The 21490-nt window shown below is 43.0% G+C and overlaps 1 protein-coding gene across 1 annotated transcript in view; it reads left to right on the top strand.

Moving 5' to 3' along the window:
* Window positions 1-20832, top strand: part of PDCD4 (programmed cell death 4) — an 81975-nt gene extending 61143 nt beyond the window's left edge. The window contains exons 7-12 of the mRNA XM_068257925.1: window positions 901-998; window positions 2593-2707; window positions 3212-3319; window positions 5342-5452; window positions 14066-14205; window positions 20102-20832. Of these exons, the coding sequence (XP_068114026.1) occupies window positions 901-998; window positions 2593-2707; window positions 3212-3319; window positions 5342-5452; window positions 14066-14205; window positions 20102-20162 (633 nt within the window). The 3' untranslated portion in view covers window positions 20163-20832. The remainder of the gene's footprint in view (window positions 1-900; window positions 999-2592; window positions 2708-3211; window positions 3320-5341; window positions 5453-14065; window positions 14206-20101) is intronic.
* Window positions 20833-21490: the final 658 nt, after the last annotated feature.

Here is a 21490-nt window from a genome sequence, read left to right as displayed (position 1 = left end):
TAGCCAGAGGTCAGAGCTGGCAGACAACAAAGGAAGTCTGCTACAATTAACAGAGGACAGGCATGAAAGGGAATCGCATGGCCAGGTAAACAGATCAGAGATTTGGGAAGCTAGAGCCAGAGTACTCAGGACCGAGCTGTGAAGAACTGGCAGGACTCTTCTGATCGGGAGGTGCCTACAGGTAGTCCCGAACTAACAAATGACTCGCCGATTATGTAAAATTGGATTCTGTGGGAAGAACTCAATTTTTTTTTTTTTCTTTTGTAGAAAATGGATTTTAATACATTCAAAGAATGTTTGATTGAATTATTTTTTAAGCCAGTTAAATTACATTTTTGCTGCGATAGGTGAAACTTGGGGGGGGGAGGGGGAGAACGCAGAGGTGACACAGAGTGGGACACTGGAGGCACTGGAGGACATAGAGGTACAGGGGACCGAGATGGTACAGTGTTTTGACTTTGGGACTGTAAGTTTGTTCTTAACCTGAATCTATCCATATATTGTTTATTAATGGGGGACTACTTGTAAAGCATAAACGCTTGCCTTTTTTTTTCTGCTTTTTTTTCCGTGTTTGAGCCCTTAGTGGGGATGGTAAAACAAGGTGTGCATTCGGACATACATGCAAACCCTTCTAGTTCTCTAGACCCATCATTCAAGTATTCTGCCTCTCGGATTATTGTGCAGGTCTCAGAACTGAGTGAGAAAGTTGGTGACATAGAAGCGTTTGAAGGGGAACATATTTTTGTTAAGTATAAATTACAAATGTTGTTCGTGAGAGCAGTGGGACTTATTACACCCCTAAGCGTTCCGTAGCAACAGCTTTTATTTTTTTTCTAGAAGAACTGGAAGTACACTTTCGCCTGATAGGAATAATCAGAGCATCTCTTGGTGTCATTGCAGCTGGTGGGTCAGTTCATAGCCCGAGCAGTGGGAGACGGCATCCTGAATAGATCTTATATGGAGAGTCACAAAGGCACTGTGGACTGCGAGCACGCCCGGTATGTATCCTGTCTTTTATTACCTACTGTTATTAAATTGAGCCAAACTACAAGCTGTGCATTACAGCATAGTCCTCACTATCTACACTCTGACACGGAGGGTCACCATGTAAAGCTGCCCATACGCAGTGGAAGGGGCATCAAATGTCCCGTTGCTGGTGAGCTGGGCGCAGGCTGAGCCAAATGACAGCTCACCCTGCTGCCGCTCAAATACCCGGCGATTTTTAAAGTCAATGGTAATCGAGAGAGCCTTTCCTCTCCCAGTGCCCTCGTTGTTGCGGCAGCTCCTCCGTTTGAATCTCCCACCGCAGGGGACTTCAGAAGTCTTCGGGAGCCGAGTCCTCCCAAAGACAGGTGGTTCCATACTGCGCTTGCACGAGTGTGTGTGAGAGAGGGCGATTACTCGACCTCAGTATGTTGCGGCACGTCTTCAGGAGCATTAGGACTCCCAAAGCCTCCCTTCAGCAGTGGACACAGAAGTATTTGACCAAATTGGTTGAATACTGCTATGGGGGATCCTGCGCTGGACCGGGAGAGGAGCTGGAAGGCTCTATAAGACGCAGAGCCTTCCCTTTCCTTAGGTAAGTATTTTTTTTTTTTTTTTTTTTTAACGGTTCCCAGTGACTTTACATACTATTCCCCTCTCTTGAGTTCTAGCAACTTGGGAGGGAGATGTTATTCGGGGTCCTGCCCCCAATTAACCCTTATGTGCCCTGCGCACTATAGCATTTCTGCTAAAGCGGCGCCAAGCTCCTGTGCATTTTAATGAGTAGTGAATAATCAGACCATGAGCACACCAACAGATGGATAAGTTTGGTCCTCCAGTCACCTACTATGGATATCTTGTTGCACTAAAAGTCATCAGACGACACAGGTGAACATCCGAGGTGAAAATAAACTGATGAGAAAAACAATTGCATCTGTCGTCCTTCTCCTAAAAATGACTTTTTTAGATATCCCACAGTTTTATTTTATATTTAAGACTAGTTTTTAAATTTTTACCGTTTCATTGTCTCTGCTCAATGACACCTTCACAACTTCGCTAGAGCTTAAATGTATAAATTGTTGACCTTTTTATCTCTTTCCTGCTCTCAGCTATTTACTGACAGGAAAGTGTTTTATGACTTTAATTACTTATCACTGAGAGTTATGCTGTATTCTGACCCGGACAGAAACTGTCACTTGCATACCTGATGTTTAACTCTTTCAGGCAGAGAAAGAAAAAAGGAATACGGCCTAGTTATTTGAGTGCTTTGCACTGTACATATACATGTCTATCGCATCATGTCACATGTCACATGTCACTTCAGTTGTCCTTTAAAGCCTAGAATGGACTGGTGCCATCTTCTTATGTACTTTGGATAAACCAATGATTTAATTATTTGTATTTTTTATTTATATAGCGCCAACATCTTCTGTAGTTCTGTACATGGTAAAGAACAGAAGTTTCAGTATCGACATTCTGTATATGTGTCTGTAACTGAATGTGGTGCAGTTAGTGCTCCTTACCGTATATTAATTGTGTAATTAAAACCACCCAAGGCTGTATATTTTAATTAATCATACAGATTCATCCTATTTTGTATCTTTTTAGATCTGCCTTGAGTCGAGCAACCATTCTGCTAAGCCTGAGCAGAGGTGGAAGAAAGATTGACAGCGTCTGGGGTAGCGGCGGAGGACAGCAGCCAGTCAAAAAACTGGTTAAGGAGGTAACTATCACTACATCAGAAATGCAGTGTGGATGTGCAGCGCTAGGCCTACATCATGGCGCTGATAGGAGGAGTTCAATAGGGATTCTGCATCTGTGTCCTCCAGTGGCTGACCCACACCCATGTGGAACCTGTGATGCTAGGTAAACACCATACAATTTTTTTTTTTTTTTTTTTTGATTTTTCCGTTAGTTTTTTTTAATCAATGTTTCGATTGCTTTTCGTTCAGTTCTATGAAAATCTATTGAAAAACCATAAAAAAAAATCAAAAATCTATCAAAATTGAGATTGGACATGTTGGAAATAATTGATCTGGCAGGTAAATCTTCCAGAAAATATCATTGTGTGTACCAGGCATGAGAGGACTGCTTTCATCGTAAACTTTCACAGGTTACAGTGGGGCCCATAGACTTTGCCATTGTTTGTATACACAGCCCATTCTTTGTGCTGGCTGTAGTACTGCTTGGTTTGTAATAGTTTCGCTTTTGTCTCGCTCCTGTTTAGATTGACATGCTGCTGAAAGAATACATTTTGTCTGGGGATGTGTCGGAAGCTGAACGCTGCCTCCAGGAGCTGGAAGTACCTCATTTCCATCATGAACTTGTTTATGAAGTAAGCATTTGTCTACACTTGTTACTGGTGTAGCGCTTTGGTATGTTTTAACTGTTCGTCATCCATTGATTTGTGAAATACCAGCCAGGAGCACACTTTAAGAGGAGCTTAACCCGGGATTGAAATTCATCCCAATCAGTAGCTGAATACCCCCTTTCCTACAAGAAATCTTTACCTTTTTTCTCAAGTAGATAATCCGTGACATCTTTATGGCTGATATTGTGTGATGTCATGACCATTGTCTTGACAGTTTGCGGTCTGTGAACCTCGTTGCATTGTGGGAAATAATGGCTCATCCTAATTGCCAAGCAAACCGTATCTCCCTCTGTACATAGATCTCTCGAACATTCCACAGCGATCACTTGGTAGGACTAAAGATGTTGCCATCTGTGATAAATTGCAGAATTATCTTACAGTGGGCAAACACGGACTAAAGAATTTGAGGGAATATTGGAAAAAATCTATTTTATTCATTACATAATTTTCACTAGTCTTAAAGCGACACTGAAGCGAAAAGAAAATTGATATGCTTTGTATGTGTAGTACTGCTAAGAAATAAAACATTAGGAGCAGAGACATAAGTCTAATAGTGTTTCCAGTACAGGAAGTTAAAGAGTAACTGTCAGGCTGCAGAAGCTAATTTAAACCTCTATTCTCCTGTGTTAAACAGTTTAGAAGGAAGCCCAAAAGCCATTAGTGAAGATAAAAATCTCAGTTACCTTTGATGTGTGCTTATCAGCAAGGCTGTTAAAACCCAAGAGGACGCAAGCCGCATACTTTACTGCAAAGCATTCTGGGGCCCTCCCCTCGGCTGCTAATGAGACGTTACAGCAGCTTGTAATCAGTCCAGCGCATAGCACTGATAAATCTCAGGGCAGAGTACACTGCAGGAGTCAGCTATTGTTCCTAGCCACATGGCTCATTAATATTCACTGCACACTGTGTTGTTCAAGTACGAGCTTATCTGTGATCAGGAAGCAGGCAGGACATGACGACACATTTGACAGAAAAACATGGAGCCTGCCATGAGCTGTCAGGAGCATCTATCTCTGCATATACTATATACAAATTCTGTGAAATCCAAACGTGGACAGTGAAATGCATATGTAATGTAAGTACAGCCAATCTTTAGCTACTGATATATGTGTTTATTTTCTCTGAGACCTTATACCTAACAGCTCCTCTTTAAGAAACTCCAGTTGTTATCTATGCCAATGTTTCTGAACACTTTATTGGTATGTTCCCCTTTTAAAACCTTATACACACCAAGTACCCCCAGCATAGTAAACATTATCACAAGTACCCCATGACAAATATATATGTAATTGTAGTACATGATTGATTCTAAACAATTTCCAAGCATTTTCTATTGCTTTTAATTAGCTAAAACACTAATTTGATGTTGTTAAAATAAGATTAATCATTTTCTAAAACTCTACATTTTTTTGTTGGTTAAGAATATGAAGCCAGAGTACCCCCTGGAACCATCAGAAGTACCCCCTGGGGTACTGCGCATTCCACATGTTGAGAACCTAGGATCTATGCAAAAGAGCCATTGAGCGCCACGACTTTCAAAGTCACATAGAGCTGTCTTCTGGAGCTTATCTCAAGTGTCTGGCACTTTTTTTTTTTTTCCCTGCAGAGGACAGGTCAAACGTTCACTAGCCTGCTCTGTAAAATCATTTAGACTGCTGAGAAGTGTGTAAACTGCAAATATTAGAGAATGCTGCAATGTTACTCAAACTCAAAAATAAAAATATGAAAATATTTTCTTTGCTACTAATATTCTAGTAATTATCTGTACTACACATCCAATTCATTATATCATTTTTGTTTGCTTAAGTGTCTCTTTAACTGCCATACATTTGCTGATGAGATGCATTTAAAAAGGGGTACATTTTGGACAGCATGGGGGAGTGGAAGTGTGGTGGAAGGAGGGGGTACCAGACTAGCCTACAAAAAGGAGACCACTAATCCTATTCTTACTCCAGCCCTTTATTCTTACCTCATTTCTTACCACAGGCAGTGCTGATGGTTCTGGAAGCAACTGGTGACACCACGTATAAAATGATGCTGGGCCTGTTAGAAGCTCTGTGGAAATCAGGCGTTATTACTCTGGATCAAATGAAAAGGGTAAGAGTGCCCTCTAGTGGCTGAATACAGAAACTCTCAAGTGTATTGCGGGAAGGAAACCTGCAGATACACTGTTCCTCAGTTCTATTACCCTGACATAAAAAATGTTGTTTTTTTTGTATGCAGAGATTTTCTAGAACATGTGAATGGGCAAAAAAACAACATAACAATCTAACATGTAAAATTTAGCCAAACAATTGCCTAGCTGCTAATTAACCAGCAGGCAGATTCCCTGTCTGGTTTAGTGGAGGTTTGCATGTGTTTTATCATACAAACACTGATCAGTCACAATGTTAAAACCACTCACAGGTGAAGTGAAAATCATTTTTTACAGTTCTATATAAGGTGGAAACAATAAGTGTGTGATTTGTAAAGCTAGCTTATCAGAGATTTCCATATTTATCACATGACTAAAACCGATCACGTGCTTCTCCATGAGTTCTTCCATATATGACCATCGGTAATGTAAGCTATGTACCCACGTCGCAATTTTCCAGACGAACTGCAGTTTTTTTTTTGTGCCAAGCGTTCTTTCCATGCTTTCGCGAAATGGGTTACAGGTGTGGACCGTCGCTTACCTTCGCGCACGTCGGGTAACGTCACTTGACCCGGGGAACCTAAACTGAGAAGGATAGAGATTTTATCTTCTAAAATAATACCAGTTGCCTGACTCTCCTGCTGATCCTGTGTCTCTAAGGCCACATACACACATCAGACCATAGTCTTTGGAAAATGAAAGATCACAGACCAATCTTACCACCCTTCCTGTAGTATAAGAGCCATACTCTACACAGTCTTTTCTATGGAGCTGAACTCCACATCAGAAAAAAATCTTTGCAAGATGCTGCACACACAGATGCTGTACAGACACAAAAGATCAGTATCTGCAAAAGATCTGTTCCTGCCAAAAATCCATTCCTGCAAATTGCAATGATAGTCTATGAGATCTGCAGATCATCATACACACATGATTTAACTGACGTTCATCTGCAGATCAGATCCACCAGGATGGATTTTCAGATCTGCAGATCTGCAGATGAATGTCAGTTAAATCATGTGTGTATGATGATCTGCAGATCTCATAGACTATCATTGCAATTTGCAGGAATGGATTTTTGGCAGGAACAGATCTTTTGCAGATACTGATCTTTTGTGTCTGTACAGCATCTGTGTGTGCAGCATCTTGCAATGATTTTTTTCTGATGTGGAGTTCAGCTCCATAGAAAAGACTGTGTAGGTATGGCTCTTATACTACATGAAGTGTGGTAAGATTGGTCTGTGATCTTTCATTTTCCAAAGACTATGGTCTGATGTCTGTATGTGGCCTAAGGCTAGAAACCCACTAGGAGAGCTTTTCTGAGCGCTTTGGGATTTGAAAAGCTCTAGCTAATGTAATGCTATGGGTGTGATCCCACTTGAGTGATGTGATTTTATAAAAATCCCCCATAGCATTGCATTACCAAGAGCTTTTTCAAATCACTCACGCTTACAAAGCGCTCCCAGTGGGTTTCTGGCCTAATACTTTTAGCCACAGCCCCTCAACAAGCATGCAGATCAGGTGCTCTGACTGAAATCAGACTGGATTAGCTGCATGCTTGTTTCAGGTGTGTGTGATTCAGCCACTACTGCAGCCAAAGAGATCAGCAGGACTGACAAGCAACTGGTATTGTTTAAAAGGAAACATCCATATCCCCCTCAGTTGCCGGCAGGAAGAGGCGTTGCTAACGACCATCGACAAGGGGATGTCACTGGACCCATCGGGTGGTGAGTACGCAGCTTTATTGAAGATCCTGGCATGCTACAGCCTATAGCCACTGCACCCAGATGGCTAGTCATAAACCATCTTAAAAGGCCATCATATCCAAAACTGACAGACAGCCCATGGATTAAGGGCTGGTTCACAGGGACGTCTGTTGGCAGTCGGGGTGGCTGGAAACAGCGTGGTTCTGTGACGTCTCATTCGGGGGCAGCAATTGTCTGTTTCCCGTCGCGATCAGCATTTCTCTGCTCTTCATGATTAGCATTATCTCTGCTCTTCATGATTAGCCTGCTTTCCCCTGCTATTCTCAAATCTGTACACTCACTGCATCCTCCTGCTGTCAGCAACACGCTCTACATTTCTCCCTCTCTTTTATCATCTCCACAGGTTGCTTCTCACGAAACTTTCTTATTTATACAACCGCGCTATACATTTCATACTCCAACTACCCATAAATCTAAATCCCACCCTATCCCCAGCTCTCTCTGCCTCCTATTACTCCTTGCTGCAGGTGACATTTCACCAAACCCCGGACCCTCTCTGCCGGCTCGCTCCTCACTCTTGCACACTAATCGCACTGCAAACAGCCAACCACATGCACACCGAAACTGCCACAACCTTATTAATATTCCTCTTCTCCCCCCTCCTCCCCCACCTATCTCTGCTGCTCTCTGGAATGCCCGCTCAGTCTGCAACAAACTTCCTTTCATCCATGACCTTTTCAATTCCAACGCCTTCACCTTCTTTGGGGTCACAGAAACATGGCTGACGCCTTCTGACACGGTCTCACCTGCCGCCCTCTCTTATGGGGGATTCCACTTTAGTCACACGCCTAGAAGTGGGAATAAACATGGCGGTGGTGTGGGCATTCTTTTCTCTGATAGATGCTCCTTCAAGCCACTCACCCCCATTCCTTCTCTTTCTCTACCTTCCTTTGAAGTCCATGCAGTCCGTCTATACTCTCCCTCTAACCTCCAGATCGCAATAATCTACCGCCCTCCTGGCCCTCCTTCCTTCTTCCTAGATCACTTCTCTGCATGGCTCCTCCAGTTCCTGTCCTCCGATATCCCTACCATCATTATGGGCGACTTTAATATTCATGTTGACACCAACAATTCTGCCGCCACTAAACTTCTGTCACTTACTTCCTCCTACGGCCTGTCTCAGTGGTCCACTGCTCCAACTCACTCTAATGGTCATACACTTGACCTCATATTCACTCGTCTTTGTTCTATCACTGATTTCACTAATTCTCCTCTCCCGCTCTCTGATCATAACCTACTAAACTTCTCTCTCTCCTCCTCTCTTCCTACCACCCTGCCTCAAGCACGCTCATATACACGCAGGAACTACCGCAACATAGACATGCAATCTGTCTCTGATGCCTTGGCACCTCTCCTCACACAACCATTCACTGACCCTGACTCAGCAGCTGCACACTATCATTGCTCAATCACGCAAGTCATGGATGAAATCGCACCCCTCACCAATGTCCGCCCGCACCGTGTCAGTCGCCAACCCTGGCTGACCAAAGCTACTAAACAGCTAAAGGGGTGCTCTAGGGTAGCTGAACGCCGTTGGAGAAAAACTAATACTAATAAGGATTTCATTACTTACAAAAAAGAGTTGAACAAGTTTAAAACCGCTCTCTCTTCTGCAAAACAATCATACTTCTCCTCCCTCATATCCTCCCACTTGCACAATCCAAAGCGCCTGTTCAGTACTTTCAACTCCCTTCTCCGTCCACCCCCTCCTCCTCCTTCTTCATGCTTATCAGCTGAAGAATTTGCAACATACTTTACAGATAAAATTGCAAAAATCCGTAGTGTGTTTTCCACGCAGACATCAAACTCCATCTCCACTCCTCTTGTTGACTGCTCTCTTTCCAGTTTCTCTCCACTCTCTGAACATTCGCTCTCTTCCCTTATCTCCAAATCACATCTAACCACCTGTTCTTTGGATCCTATCCCATCACATCTCATTCCACAGCTATCCACATCCCTCATCCCTGCCCTAACATCGCTGTTTAACCTATCCCTCTCCTCCGGAATTTTTCCTTCCTCACTCAAGAGGGCTGTTGTAACACCACTACTTAAAAAACCATCTCTAGACCCCACCGAACTTGCTAACTACCGCCCAGTGTCACTTCTTCCATTTGCATCTAAATTACTTGAACGCCACATCCATGCTGAACTAAGTCAGTATTTATCTGCAAATTCCTTGCTCGATCAGTTCCAATCTGGCTTCCGGCCAAACCACTCCACAGAAACAGCACTCACCAAAGTAGCTAATGATCTCCTCACAGCTAAATCCAAAGGCTATTATTCCATACTCATCCTTCTAGATCTGTCATCAGCATTCGACACTGTCGACCACACTCTACTCCTACAGATCCTTTCATCTATAGGAATAAAGGACCTCTCTCTCTCCTGGATATCTTCCTACCTGTCTGGAAGGTCTTTCACTGTTTCTTATTCAGATCAGGCCTCCTCTTCACATCCTCTGTCTGTAGGGGTACCTCAAGGCTCTGTCCTCGGTCCCCTCCTCTTCTCCATCTACATGCACGGTCTTGGTAACTTAATCAGCTCATTCGGTTTCCAATACCACCTATATGCAGACGATACACAACTGTACCTCTCGGCCCCAGACCTTAACTCCCTCCTCACACGGGTTCCCGACTGCCTGTCCGCTATCTCCTCTTTCATGTCCTCTCGCTTCTTAAAACTCAATATGAATAAAACTGAACTAATAGTCTTTCCACCATCCCTGTCCACCCCTTTGCCTGATATTACAATAAATGTTAACAACACGTCTATAACATCAGTTCCCAAAGCACGGTGCCTGGGGGTAATATTTGATTCTTCTCTCTCATTTACTCCTCACATTAACTCCCTAACCAGCTCCTGCCATTTCCAACTGAAAAACATAGCACGTATCCGACCTTTTCTCTCCCATGACACAACCAAAATGTTAGTACATGCTCTTATTATATCTCGATTGGACTATTGCAATATATTGCTTGGTGGACTTCCAACTAACCGACTAACACCGCTCAATTCTGTACTGAACTCTGCTGCTCGACTCATTCATCTCTCCTCTCGCTCTTCCTCTGCTGACCCTCTCTGTCAAGCTCTTCACTGGCTACCAATTAATGAGAGGATTCAGTTCAAACTCTTAACCATAACCTACAAAGCTCTCCACAATCTCTCTCCCCTGTACATCTCCTCACTAGTCTCCAGATACCAACCCAACCGCAATCTCAGATCTGCACACGAGCTTCTTCTATCCTCTTCTACAATTACCTCCTCACATTCACGTGTACAAGACTTCTCACGTGCCTCACCCCTCCTCTGGAATGCCCTTCCACAACACATCCGCCACTCTCCCACCTTTGAAATCTTTAAACGCTCCCTCAAAACCCACCTTTTCCGACAAGCATATTCTCTAGCTTAGGCCATGCACCCACTAAATAACCTAATTACGCACTGCCTGTACATATACTGTATACTTCCCCACCTCTTGTTTCCACCCCATTCCTTTAGATTGTAAGCTTGCAAGGGCAGGGCTCTCACCCTTTTGTGTCATGGAATGTTATTAATTCAATTGCTTGCACACTGTTAGACATTTATACATTTTTAGTCATCCTGTTAAATCAAATTGTAATCAGCAGTGCTGTATCTTGTATCAGTGTTCATATTTTCATGTATATCATTGTCTGTATCATTATGTATCCCTTGTTTGTTTTCTTACATTGTACAGCGCCACGGAATATGTTGGCGCTTTATAAATAAATAAATAATAATAATAATAATAATAATCCCCGCAGGGGGACTGATTTTTTTTTTTTTCCTTTTTTTTTTTTTCCCCTTCTCTTCAATAAAGTGTGAATTTTTACTTTATGGTGGTGTTGATGTACTAAGTGACTTGTATATTAGGTGGCAAGTGAACAGTCAGTTTTTCTAAGTGATGTTGGAAACAAAAAACAAGCCAAAAGTGTTTCAAGGATGGACGGCTGGTGAAAGGGTCATGGGCACCCATTAATACAAATAGGGTGTGCAAGTTTGTCTGTGCTCCACAGACAGTAAATGCTGATACTAATGCTACGTACACACATGCGACAACGATCGTTCGTTATGAACGACGAACAAACTTTTAATTGAAGAAAGAACGACCTAAATAAAGTTAGTTGTAAAAGGTGTGTAACGATCTGATCGTTAAAACGAACAATACAACAAATAAAGCAACGATTGCGTTTGCGCATAAAAATGAAAAGTTCCATGGAGAAACAGTGAAATGCGCATGTCAAGCCTAGTACGAACGATCGTTTCCAACGATGTACTACTTTTGCAAACGATCGTCGTTGGGAAAAATCCGCCAAGCTAGATCATTAGTTTTGAACGATCTAGCTCGTCCATCGTTAGACTTCATGGTCGTTGGCTGCTTTTTTTCAAACGATCGTCGTTTGAAATGATCGGGGAACGATCGTTTCAAATGACTATAGTCGCATGTGTGTACGCACCTTAAGAGTCCGAAGTATCTCTGATCGGAGCCCGTGCAATGTAATTCTCATCTGTCCAGTTGCCGTGACTCCCAGTCTCCTCTGCAGCTCCCCACATGTCCGCCGTTGCAACTTTTACTACACAATGGTGGCAGCTGGACAGGTGAGATTTTACACTGTGTAAAATGCCCCTCCCCGGGGCCTGTGAAAAGGGGTGGGGGAGACTGTGGGTGGGAGTCCATCGCGTATGTTGATTGGCTCGATATCGCACGCTGTTACTACCCTGTACCTGATTGTCCATGTTGATCAGAGATTTTCCAGCATGCTCAACCAATACATTCAACCAATTTCAGGCTGAAATTGTTCAACTCATTGGGCATGCTTATTGCGCTACTGATTTTTTTCATCTGATACAATATATCAAATCGGATGGTCGATCAGGCTGCAAAATCACCTGTATGGCACCCAGGAGCGTTGCTAGCGCCAAAGATCAGTGGCACATGCCCCAGATCTCCCTCAAGCAGAGTCTGGTAATGGACGGCAGTACTCACCGCGGGCCGCTTGGTCTCCAGATTCTGCAGACCTCTCCTCTTCCGGGCTTCTTTCCCCTCTCCTCCACAACACTCAGCATGCCCAATAGAGGCACCACTGTGCCCAGCATGGCACCACACAGGACATCTATGTGGGCCTACCATACTGGGTGCTGTGGTGCCATGCTTGGCACTGTGATGCCTTTATAGGGGCATGCAGGGAGCTGTGGTTCTGCTATGGGGGCATGCTGGGAGTTTTGGTGCTTCAATAGGAGGCCCGTGGGAGCATAGGAGGGGTCCACTAAATGGTCAGGGAATGCTATGGGGGGGGGGGGGGGGGGGGGGGGCGGACTGTCAGACACCTGGTGGCAGGCCAGCCCATCAGAAAGCCAGACCAGCCAGCAATGAAGCCAGGTAACTCTGCCTAGTTATGTTTACGTCACACTGCCTACTTATGTGATATGCCACATATATATAATTTTTAATGGATAGTGTGCTTCATCCAACATTTTGCTGGGCAGGCCTACTTAGACCACTGTTAAGTTTGTGTAAATTTGGTTCCACCCATGATCACACCCACATTCTGGTCTGTGGCCACACCCATTTTTCGGGATGAAGTGCCCCAGATCTCTTTGGATTCTAGCAACGCCCCTGATGGCACCTATAGACGTTTTCCAATAAATATTTATTGAACAGGCCTAACTTTCATTGTGGACAGAAAATGCCTAGGTTTAGTTGGGTAGAATATGATTTGACACATTACTAACTAGAAGGCCTTGGCAAAGCATGGGAATGGTGGTCCACTTGAACTTTTATAGGGAACCTGAGGTGAGAGGGTTATGAAGGCTGAAATGTTTATTTCCTTTTAAAAAATGAGCATTGCCTGGCTGTCATGCTGACCCACTTCATCTAATGCTTTGAGCCATAGACCCTGAACAAGCATGCAGATCAGATGTATATGACAAATCTGCTAAACAATGAGAGAAAACACGAAAAAAAAGGGGACTGGCACTGCGGTCCTGAGACCATTGTGGAGGGGGTTACTCTGTATAGAGGGGACAAGGCATTGACCTTCTGTGTGCTCAGGATGCTGAAGAGATCATAAATTGTTCCATGTACAAAAGAGTAAACCATCCGGCACTACACTATTAGGTCTGTTTCATCTGTCTTTTAATGCATCAATGGTTCCCAGTTACCCGATGATAGGGCTAACACCGTGCACGGAGCCTCGGAAGAAGCTCGTATTCGAGCGAAACGGTCGTCAGGCGGACCGCTGCTCCCACATTGCCCCACAGCAAGGAATGGACAGGGTATGAAATATCTATGCATGTGAATTACTGAGTCTTTGGATTGATGTGTAACTGGGAACCATTGATGCATTAAAAGACAGATGAAACAGACCTAATAGTGTAGTGCCGGATGGTTTACTCTTTTGTACATGGTACAATCTATGACAAATCTGACTGGATTAGCTGCATGCTTTTTTCAGGTGTGCAATTCAGATACTACTGCAGCTAGAGAGATTAGCAGGGCTGCCAGGTAACTGGTATTGTTTAAAAGAAAATAAATATGGCAGCCTCCATAGGTCTCACACCTCTTGTTCCTTTTAAGCCAGTGAACAGTGAGTGAAGGCTCTGCTCATATTGTGTCAGTGTGATTTGGCTATAGAAGAGTCAGAGCACAAGGGGGTTTTATGAATTTGAAGGGGTAGATCTAAATGTAGGATATGTGTTTTTATAGCTAACTTTAATAAGGATGGAATGGATTCTTCCTTTTTAAACTTTGTCTCCCAATATTTGATGAGTTCCTATTTTTCCATCTTGCAGGGATATGATCGCATTTACTACGAGATTCCAGATATTAACTTGGACGTACCGCACGCTTACTCGGTGCTGGAGCGCTTTGTGGAAGACTGCTTCAAAGCAGGAATAATATCCAAACAGATCAGGGATCTGTGTCCTTCCAGGTGATTTGTCTTTTTAACTTATGTATTAGGAAAACTTGCTGCACGGTAATGATGGTGGAAATAATCCATATATAACTATATATGTCACCTACTGAGACTGATAAAAACTGTCCTCCTGCTGACTTTTTACTTTATATGTTTGCAGTGAAAACTTGCAGGTCAGCAGTACTTGGGGAGGGACGCCTTGGTGTGATTGGCTGTAGGAAACGTGAGCAGCCTGGCAGTGGCGTAGCTAAAGAGCTTTAGGCCCCAGTGCAAGTTTTATATTGGGGCCCCCAAAGCATTCTATACATAGCAATTCATATAGCACAACTATTGTATAGCTAATACTGCGGTTGAGGGAGTGGGGACCCTCTGGTCCAGAGACCCCGGGGCAGTTGCAACTTCTGCATCCCCTATTGCTATGCCACTGAATCCTGGGTGTGACCTTGGCTCTCCGCCTTCAGGCCTGGAACCCACTAGAGCGCTTTTTTTTTTCTTCTTAGCATTTAGGGAGCACTTTCAATCCCTAGTGTTTCCCCTAAATGCTCTGCCAATGTGAATGGATGTGATAGATTCCACTAAAGCGATTAAGGAAATGGCAATCGCAGGACATGGAGCATTTTGACAGAGTTTCCATTCTAATGATTCCTATAGGAGCAGGGAAATCGCTCTCAAAATCGCTTGCAAAATGCTGTCACAAATCGATAGCGTTTTGTGCTTTCTAGTGGGTTCCAGGCCTAATGCTGCTTTTTGGATGGGCTGAACCATTAGGAGTGGTTTACTTTTGTTTTATTAGTTTAGGCTGAGTAGTGTAAAAACAATATAAAAAAGTGTGTGTGTGTATATGTACAGTGGTGTGAAAAACTATTTGCCCCCTTCCTGATTTCTTATTCTTTTGCATGTTTGTCACACTTGCATGTTTCTGCTCATCAAAAACCGTTAACTATTAGTCAAAGATAACATAATTGAACACAAAATGCAGTTTTAAATGATGGTTTTTATTATTTAGTGAGAAAAAAAACTCCAAATCTACATGGCCCTGTGTGAAGAAGTGATTGCCCCCCTTGTTAAAAAAATTAACTTAACTGTGGTTTATCACACCTGAGTTCAATTTCTGTAGTCACCCCCAGGCCTGATTACTGCCACACCTGTTTCAATCAAGAAATCACTTAAATAGGAGCTATCTGACACAGAGAAGTAGACCAAAAGCACCTCAAAAGCTAGACCTCCTGCCAAGATCCAAAGAAATTCAGGAACAAATGCGAACAAAAGTACTGTAATTGAGATCTATCAGTCTGGTAACGGTTATAAAGCCATTTCTAAAGCTTTGGGACTCCAGCGAACCACAGTGAGAGCCATTATCCACAAATGGCAAAAACATGGAACAGTGATGAACCTTCCCAGGAGTGGCCGGCCGACCGACCAAAATGACCCCAAGAGCGCAGAGAAAACTCATCCGAGAGGCCACAAAAGACCCTAGGACAACATCTAAAGAACTGCAGGCCTCACTTGCCTCAATCAAGGTCAGTGTTCACGACTCCACCATAAGAAAGAGACTGGGCAAAAACAGCCTGCATGGCAGATATCCAAGGCGCAAACCACTTTTAAGCAAAAAGAACATTAAGGCTCGTCTCAATTTTGCTAAAAAAACATCTCAATGATTGCCAAGACTTTTGGGAAAATACCTTGTGGACCGACGAGACAAAAGTTTAACTTTTTGGAAGGTGCGTGTCCCGTTACATCTGGCGTAGAAGTAACACAGCATTTCAGCAAAAGAACATCATACCAACAGTAAAATATGGTGGTGGTAGTGTGATGGTCTGGGGTTGTTTTGCTGCTTCAGGACCTGGAAGGCTTGCTGTGATAGATGGAACCATGAATTCTACTGTCTACCAAAAAGTCCTGAAGGAGAATGTCCGGCCATCTGTTCGTTAACTCAAGCTGAAGCGATCTTGGGTGCTGCAGCAGGACAATGACCCAAAACTCACCAGCAAATCCACCTCTGAATGGCTGAAGAAAAACAAAATGAAGACTTTTGGAGTGGCATAGTAAAAGTCCTGACCTGAATCCTATTGAGATGTTGTGGCATGACCTTAAAAAGGCGATTCATGCTAGAAAACCCTCAAATAAAGCTGAATTACAACAATTCTGCAAAGATGAGTGGGCCAAAATTCCTCCAGAGCGCTGTAAAAGACTCGTTGCAAGATATTGCAAACGCTTGATTGCAGTTATTGCTGCTAAGGGTGGTTCAACCAGTTATTAGGGTCAGGGGGCAATTTCTTTTTCACACAGGGCCATGTAGGTTTTGAGTTTCTTCTCACTAAATAATAAAAACCATAATTTAAAACTGCATTTTGTGTTCAATTATGTTATCTTTGACTAATAGTTAACGGTTTTTGATGAGTAGAAACATTTAAGTGTGACAAACATGCAAAAGAATAAGAAATCAGGAAGGGGGCAAATCGTTTTACACAACACGCACGCACGCACGCACTCACTCACACTATTATATATTATATTATTATAGGCTTAAAATAAACCTCCCCCCTCCTTGGATAAATACTATAAATAACATCAATTTGCTATGACAGATGAGATACTATAGATTATCACTAAACCCCAAGACAGCATGAAAACGTCATGGCAAGGCAGTCACTCGCACACATTATTGATGTCAGGCCTGGCCTGATTTTGCAAACCATATGATACAAAATATACAGTGAAGAAAGATGGGTTCCGCACAATGTCCGATGCAAAATGTTTATAGGCCTTTATTAAATCGTGTAAAAACCAATCCGCCAAGTGGCTTATAAGGTTTTTGCATCAGACATTGTGCGGAACCCATTATTTTTGTTTATTTCCCACACCCACTTCCTGCACTGAGTCACCCGCTTTCTGCACTGCCTTTGCAACAGAGGTGGAACAGATTTCACCTTAAAGGGCAACTGAAGAGAGAGGTATATGGAGGCTGCCATGTTTTTTTCCTTTTAAGTAATACCAGTTGCCTGGCAGCCCTGCTGACCCTCTGCCTCTAATACTTTCAGCCATTGACCCTGAACAGATCAGGTGTTTCTGACATTATTGTCAGATCTGACAGATTAGCTGCATGCTGGTTTCTGGTCTTATTCAGACACTACTGCAGCCAAACAGACCAGCAAGGCTGCCAGGCAACTGGTATTGTTTAAAAGGAAATAAACATGGCAGCCTCCATAGTCTTCTCACTTCAGTTGCCCTTTAGCCATATACAAAGTGTGGTATGTAAGAGTAATCGCCATCAACCTGTAGTATGTAAACCCCAGGGAGATACTTGAGTTGTACTCAGGAGTAACTTAAACTTGTCACTGTCGATCCTTTTTATTTTGCGTATGTAGCATAAAAGCATTTGCCGGGTCTTGCATAACGCACAGCGTTTCAGACGCACAGTCTTCTTTTCTAACTGCCACAAACCTCTTGAATGATTACTAAAAAACTATACTCGCCTGTGACGGCAAGGGCTGAATCCTTGCACACCACTGGTGCAGAATGGCTTTGGTACGAATAATCCTGTTGGCTAAAACAGGAAGTGCTCACAGCAAATCTTAGTCTATCATCTGATCACCTGTTCTTTCAGTGCGTTCTGCTGCACACTAGTAATTCCCTTGTTCTATCTCTGCAGTGTTTCCATACATCAAGTACTATAAAACCTTTTGTAAAGCACTCAGAAGTGGGACAGGGAGGCTGGAAGTGCTGCCGCCCGGCTGCCAGGCTTTGATCTCTGCATGGAGACAAAGATTTTTATTTATAGTTTTACTTATGTTTTGGCTTCAGTTTGGGCGAAGCAAAACTGCCCTGTTTGCTTTATGCTTTTAAATATTTTATGGAGCATTAATCCCGCAATGCAGAGACCTTCTGACACCTTTGCGAGAGGATTCTAAGCAACAAGTGTTAATTGCAGAGCAATCTCTCCACCCTGTAGTCCCAGCACGCCCAGACAATCTCTAGTCTTCAGCAGAAATGACTTTCCTGCAAGCAAGGAACCAGAGGTGAGAGGCACATGTAGGCTGAAATGTTTGTTTCCTTTTAACCACTTGAGGACCCACCCTTTACCCCCCTTAAGGACCAGCGCTGTTTTTTGTGATCTGTGCTGGGGGCACCCAGCACAGATCAGGGTGTATGCTGAGCGATCAGATCGCCCCCTTTTCTCCCCCCTATGGGGATGATGTGCAGGGGGGGGTCTGATCGCTCCTGCTGGCTGTATTGTTGCGGGGGGGGGGGGGGGGGGAGTGGCACCTCAAAGCCCCCCTCCGCGGCGAAATTCCGCTTCTCCCTCTCCTACCTTGCCCCCTGGTGATCGGGGCTGCACAGGATGCTATCCGTCCTGTGCAGCCTGTGACAGGATGTCCCCTGTCACATGGCGGCGATCCCCGGCCGCTGATTGGCCGGGGTTCGCCGATCTGCCTTACGGCGCTGCTGCGCCGTACAATGTAAACAAAGGAGACATATGTCTCCTACGTTTACATTTAGTCTGCGAGCCGCAATCAGACCCGCTCCGTGATCTGACAGGAAACGGCCTGATTAATTAGGGAGGCACCTGGCGACGCAGAACTACCACTTTGCCGCCGCAGGGTATGAGTGTGCGGTCGGCAAGTGGTTAAATAATGCAACTTGCCTGGCTGTCCTGCTGATCCTCTTCCTCTAATACTTTAAGCCATAGATCCTGAACAAGCATACAGATCAGATATCTATGACATATCTGTATAATGGAGAAAAGGGAACGTTTTGCCAAGAGACACTGAAGCGGAAAATATATGATATAGTGAATTGGTTGTGTACTATGAATAATTAGTAGAAGATTAGCAGCAAAGAAAATATTCTCATTTTTATTTTCAGGTATATAGTGTTTTTTCTAACATTGCATTATTCTATAAGACCCTCTTACTAAAATTGCTATGTAGAACAGAATTTTGCCTTCTTAAAGAGACATTGAAGCGGAAAAAAAATTATGATATAATGAATGGATTGTGTAGTATGTATTGTGTGTAGTAAATATGAGAAAATATTCTCATATTTTTATTTTCAGGTATATAGTGTTTTTTCTAACATTGCATCATTCTCTAATATGTGCAGATTGCACAACACTCAGCATTCAAAATTATTCTTTCAGAGCAGTCTGTGAACTAATGACCTCTCCTCTGGCAGATAAAAAGTAAATAGTTCAGGAACAGTTGAGATAATAAAAGTCAGAAAACAGCCCTCTCCACGACTTTGAAAGTCATAGAGCTTAATGGCTTTTTTGCATAGAGATAACTGGAGTTTCTTAACTCTTCCTGTACTGGAAACAATTAGACTGATGTATCTGATCTTAATGTTTTATTTCTTAGCTGTACTACACATACAAATCATAATATCATCATTTTTTTTTGCTTCAGTGTCTCTTTAAAAGCGCTTGTGCAATGCTTGCTTATGTGAGTATGTGAGTATTGTCACATAAGCGATGACCTTTCTATCCAATCGCAAACGCGGCTCCTGCACCATTTCCAGAGCGTCTGCGATTCAATAGAAAATATAGTAAAATTGCTAGGCGATTGAAAAGCGATTTTGCTGAGCGCTTTAATGAATAAATGCATTGTATTAATTCATTTCCAGGTCAAAGAGTTCACTTCCTGATTGGCGCTAGGAAGTGAACAAAACATCATTACACAAAAGTGCTTAGAAAAACTCTTTTCTGAGTGAAAATCGATCTTAAAGCGCTTAGAAAATCACTAACAAAGTCACTCGGCGATTGCGCTGGCAATTTATAATGTGAACAAGGCTATTAAGCGGTTGCATATCTTTTAGAGCAGAGAGGAAGTTCTGAGTTCAGGTCCGCTTTAACTGTTTAAGGTGTTTGTTAATGAATTTTACACTGATTGATTGTGTCCTTTTGCCATTGCAGAGGACGAAAACGTTTTGTCAGCGAAGGTGATGGAGGCCGCCTGAAATTTGAAAGTTACTGAAAAAAAGAAAAACCAACACAATCACTTTGCTTAGCACCGTTTAATCTTTTTATAAATCTCTCTACGACTTGTCATGGGTACAGAGCCTTTGTAAAATAGTTTTTTCCCCCCCTAAATAAACCGTTTGAGCAGTAAATGGTTGCGATAGGTAGATGTATGCAGGAGGCGTAATAAGCTATAACTCTTGAAGTGCCATTTGCAGAGTTCATTCCATGTTTGCTCCTCGTAGGTGAGCAGTCTGCTTCCGCTACGAGGTGTGGCAAACTCACAATCCAATGTGTTCATTTTCTTTGTTGTCACAAGGGGAAGCGTGCTGTGACTCCATGTTGGCTGCTGCTTGTTCAGGAACTTTTTTTTTTTTTTTTGGGAGTGGAAAGAGGAGACTTGTGACTTGTCTGAAATCAACTTTCCACTGAAAAAAATTTTTGCTTTTTTTTTGAAAAGCAAGATGGTTAGGGTTCGGGGCAATGGGGGGAAAAAGAGAAATATTTTTATTCAGCTTTCCAAAGGAAATCAGATTTTGATGTGAGAGTACAGAATATGGTGGCTGGAACATCTATTTTTCTACATTAAAAAAAGTAAAAAAAAAAAACTGGAATAAAAAGCTGAGTTCTGCTAGAATGTGTGTGTATATATGAATACATAAATAAAGATGTTTAGTGGAGCACAAGTGTTGTCATGGTGTTACTTTTTACTGTCTGTTGGAAAAGAGGCCTTATGGCATATAGACACTCTTAACACCAGTGATTTGGGGTCCTGCATAAAATGGCTAGGAAAATACTGCATACATACAATTGTAATTTTGGACAAATAATCTTGTGGGATCACCGCTGTAGCTTTTGGAATTGCCACTAAAGGGGTCAAGTGGGCCCCAGGCCCAAAAGCCTGGTACACACACTTTCAATTATGGTTGGCCAATCATTGACTAATTTTACCACCTCCATGTAGTATGAGGGTTTACCTACACAATCATTATGTGTTGACCTTCTTACTACATGGAGGTGGTAAAACTGGGCCGTAATTGGCCAGTCAATTGTGTATCAGGCTTTAGACTGTAGTTTAGTGTAGCCGAAATAAAGTTCACATATAACAGAGATACTTAGCCTGCAGTAAGGGAAGCGTCAGGATCCTATTGAGTCTTCCCTCCGCTTTCTCTGTGGACTCCCAAACGATTGCAGACAATGGATTGTCAGTAATCTTATTGAGACAACGCACTTCCTCAAGCTTCATCGTGGCTGCGATACAACAGAAAGCCCAAAGATTCTGCCAGACACCTGGATGGCACGAGTGGTACCAGCGGACAGGTGGCTAACATAAAGGCAGAGGAT

This window comes from Hyperolius riggenbachi, chromosome 10 (genome assembly GCF_040937935.1).
Source record: "Hyperolius riggenbachi isolate aHypRig1 chromosome 10, aHypRig1.pri, whole genome shotgun sequence".
Lineage (NCBI taxonomy): Eukaryota > Metazoa > Chordata > Amphibia > Anura > Hyperoliidae > Hyperolius > Hyperolius riggenbachi.
Note: the sequence above shows the minus strand (reverse complement) of the source record. Positions and strands in the feature narration are given on the sequence as shown.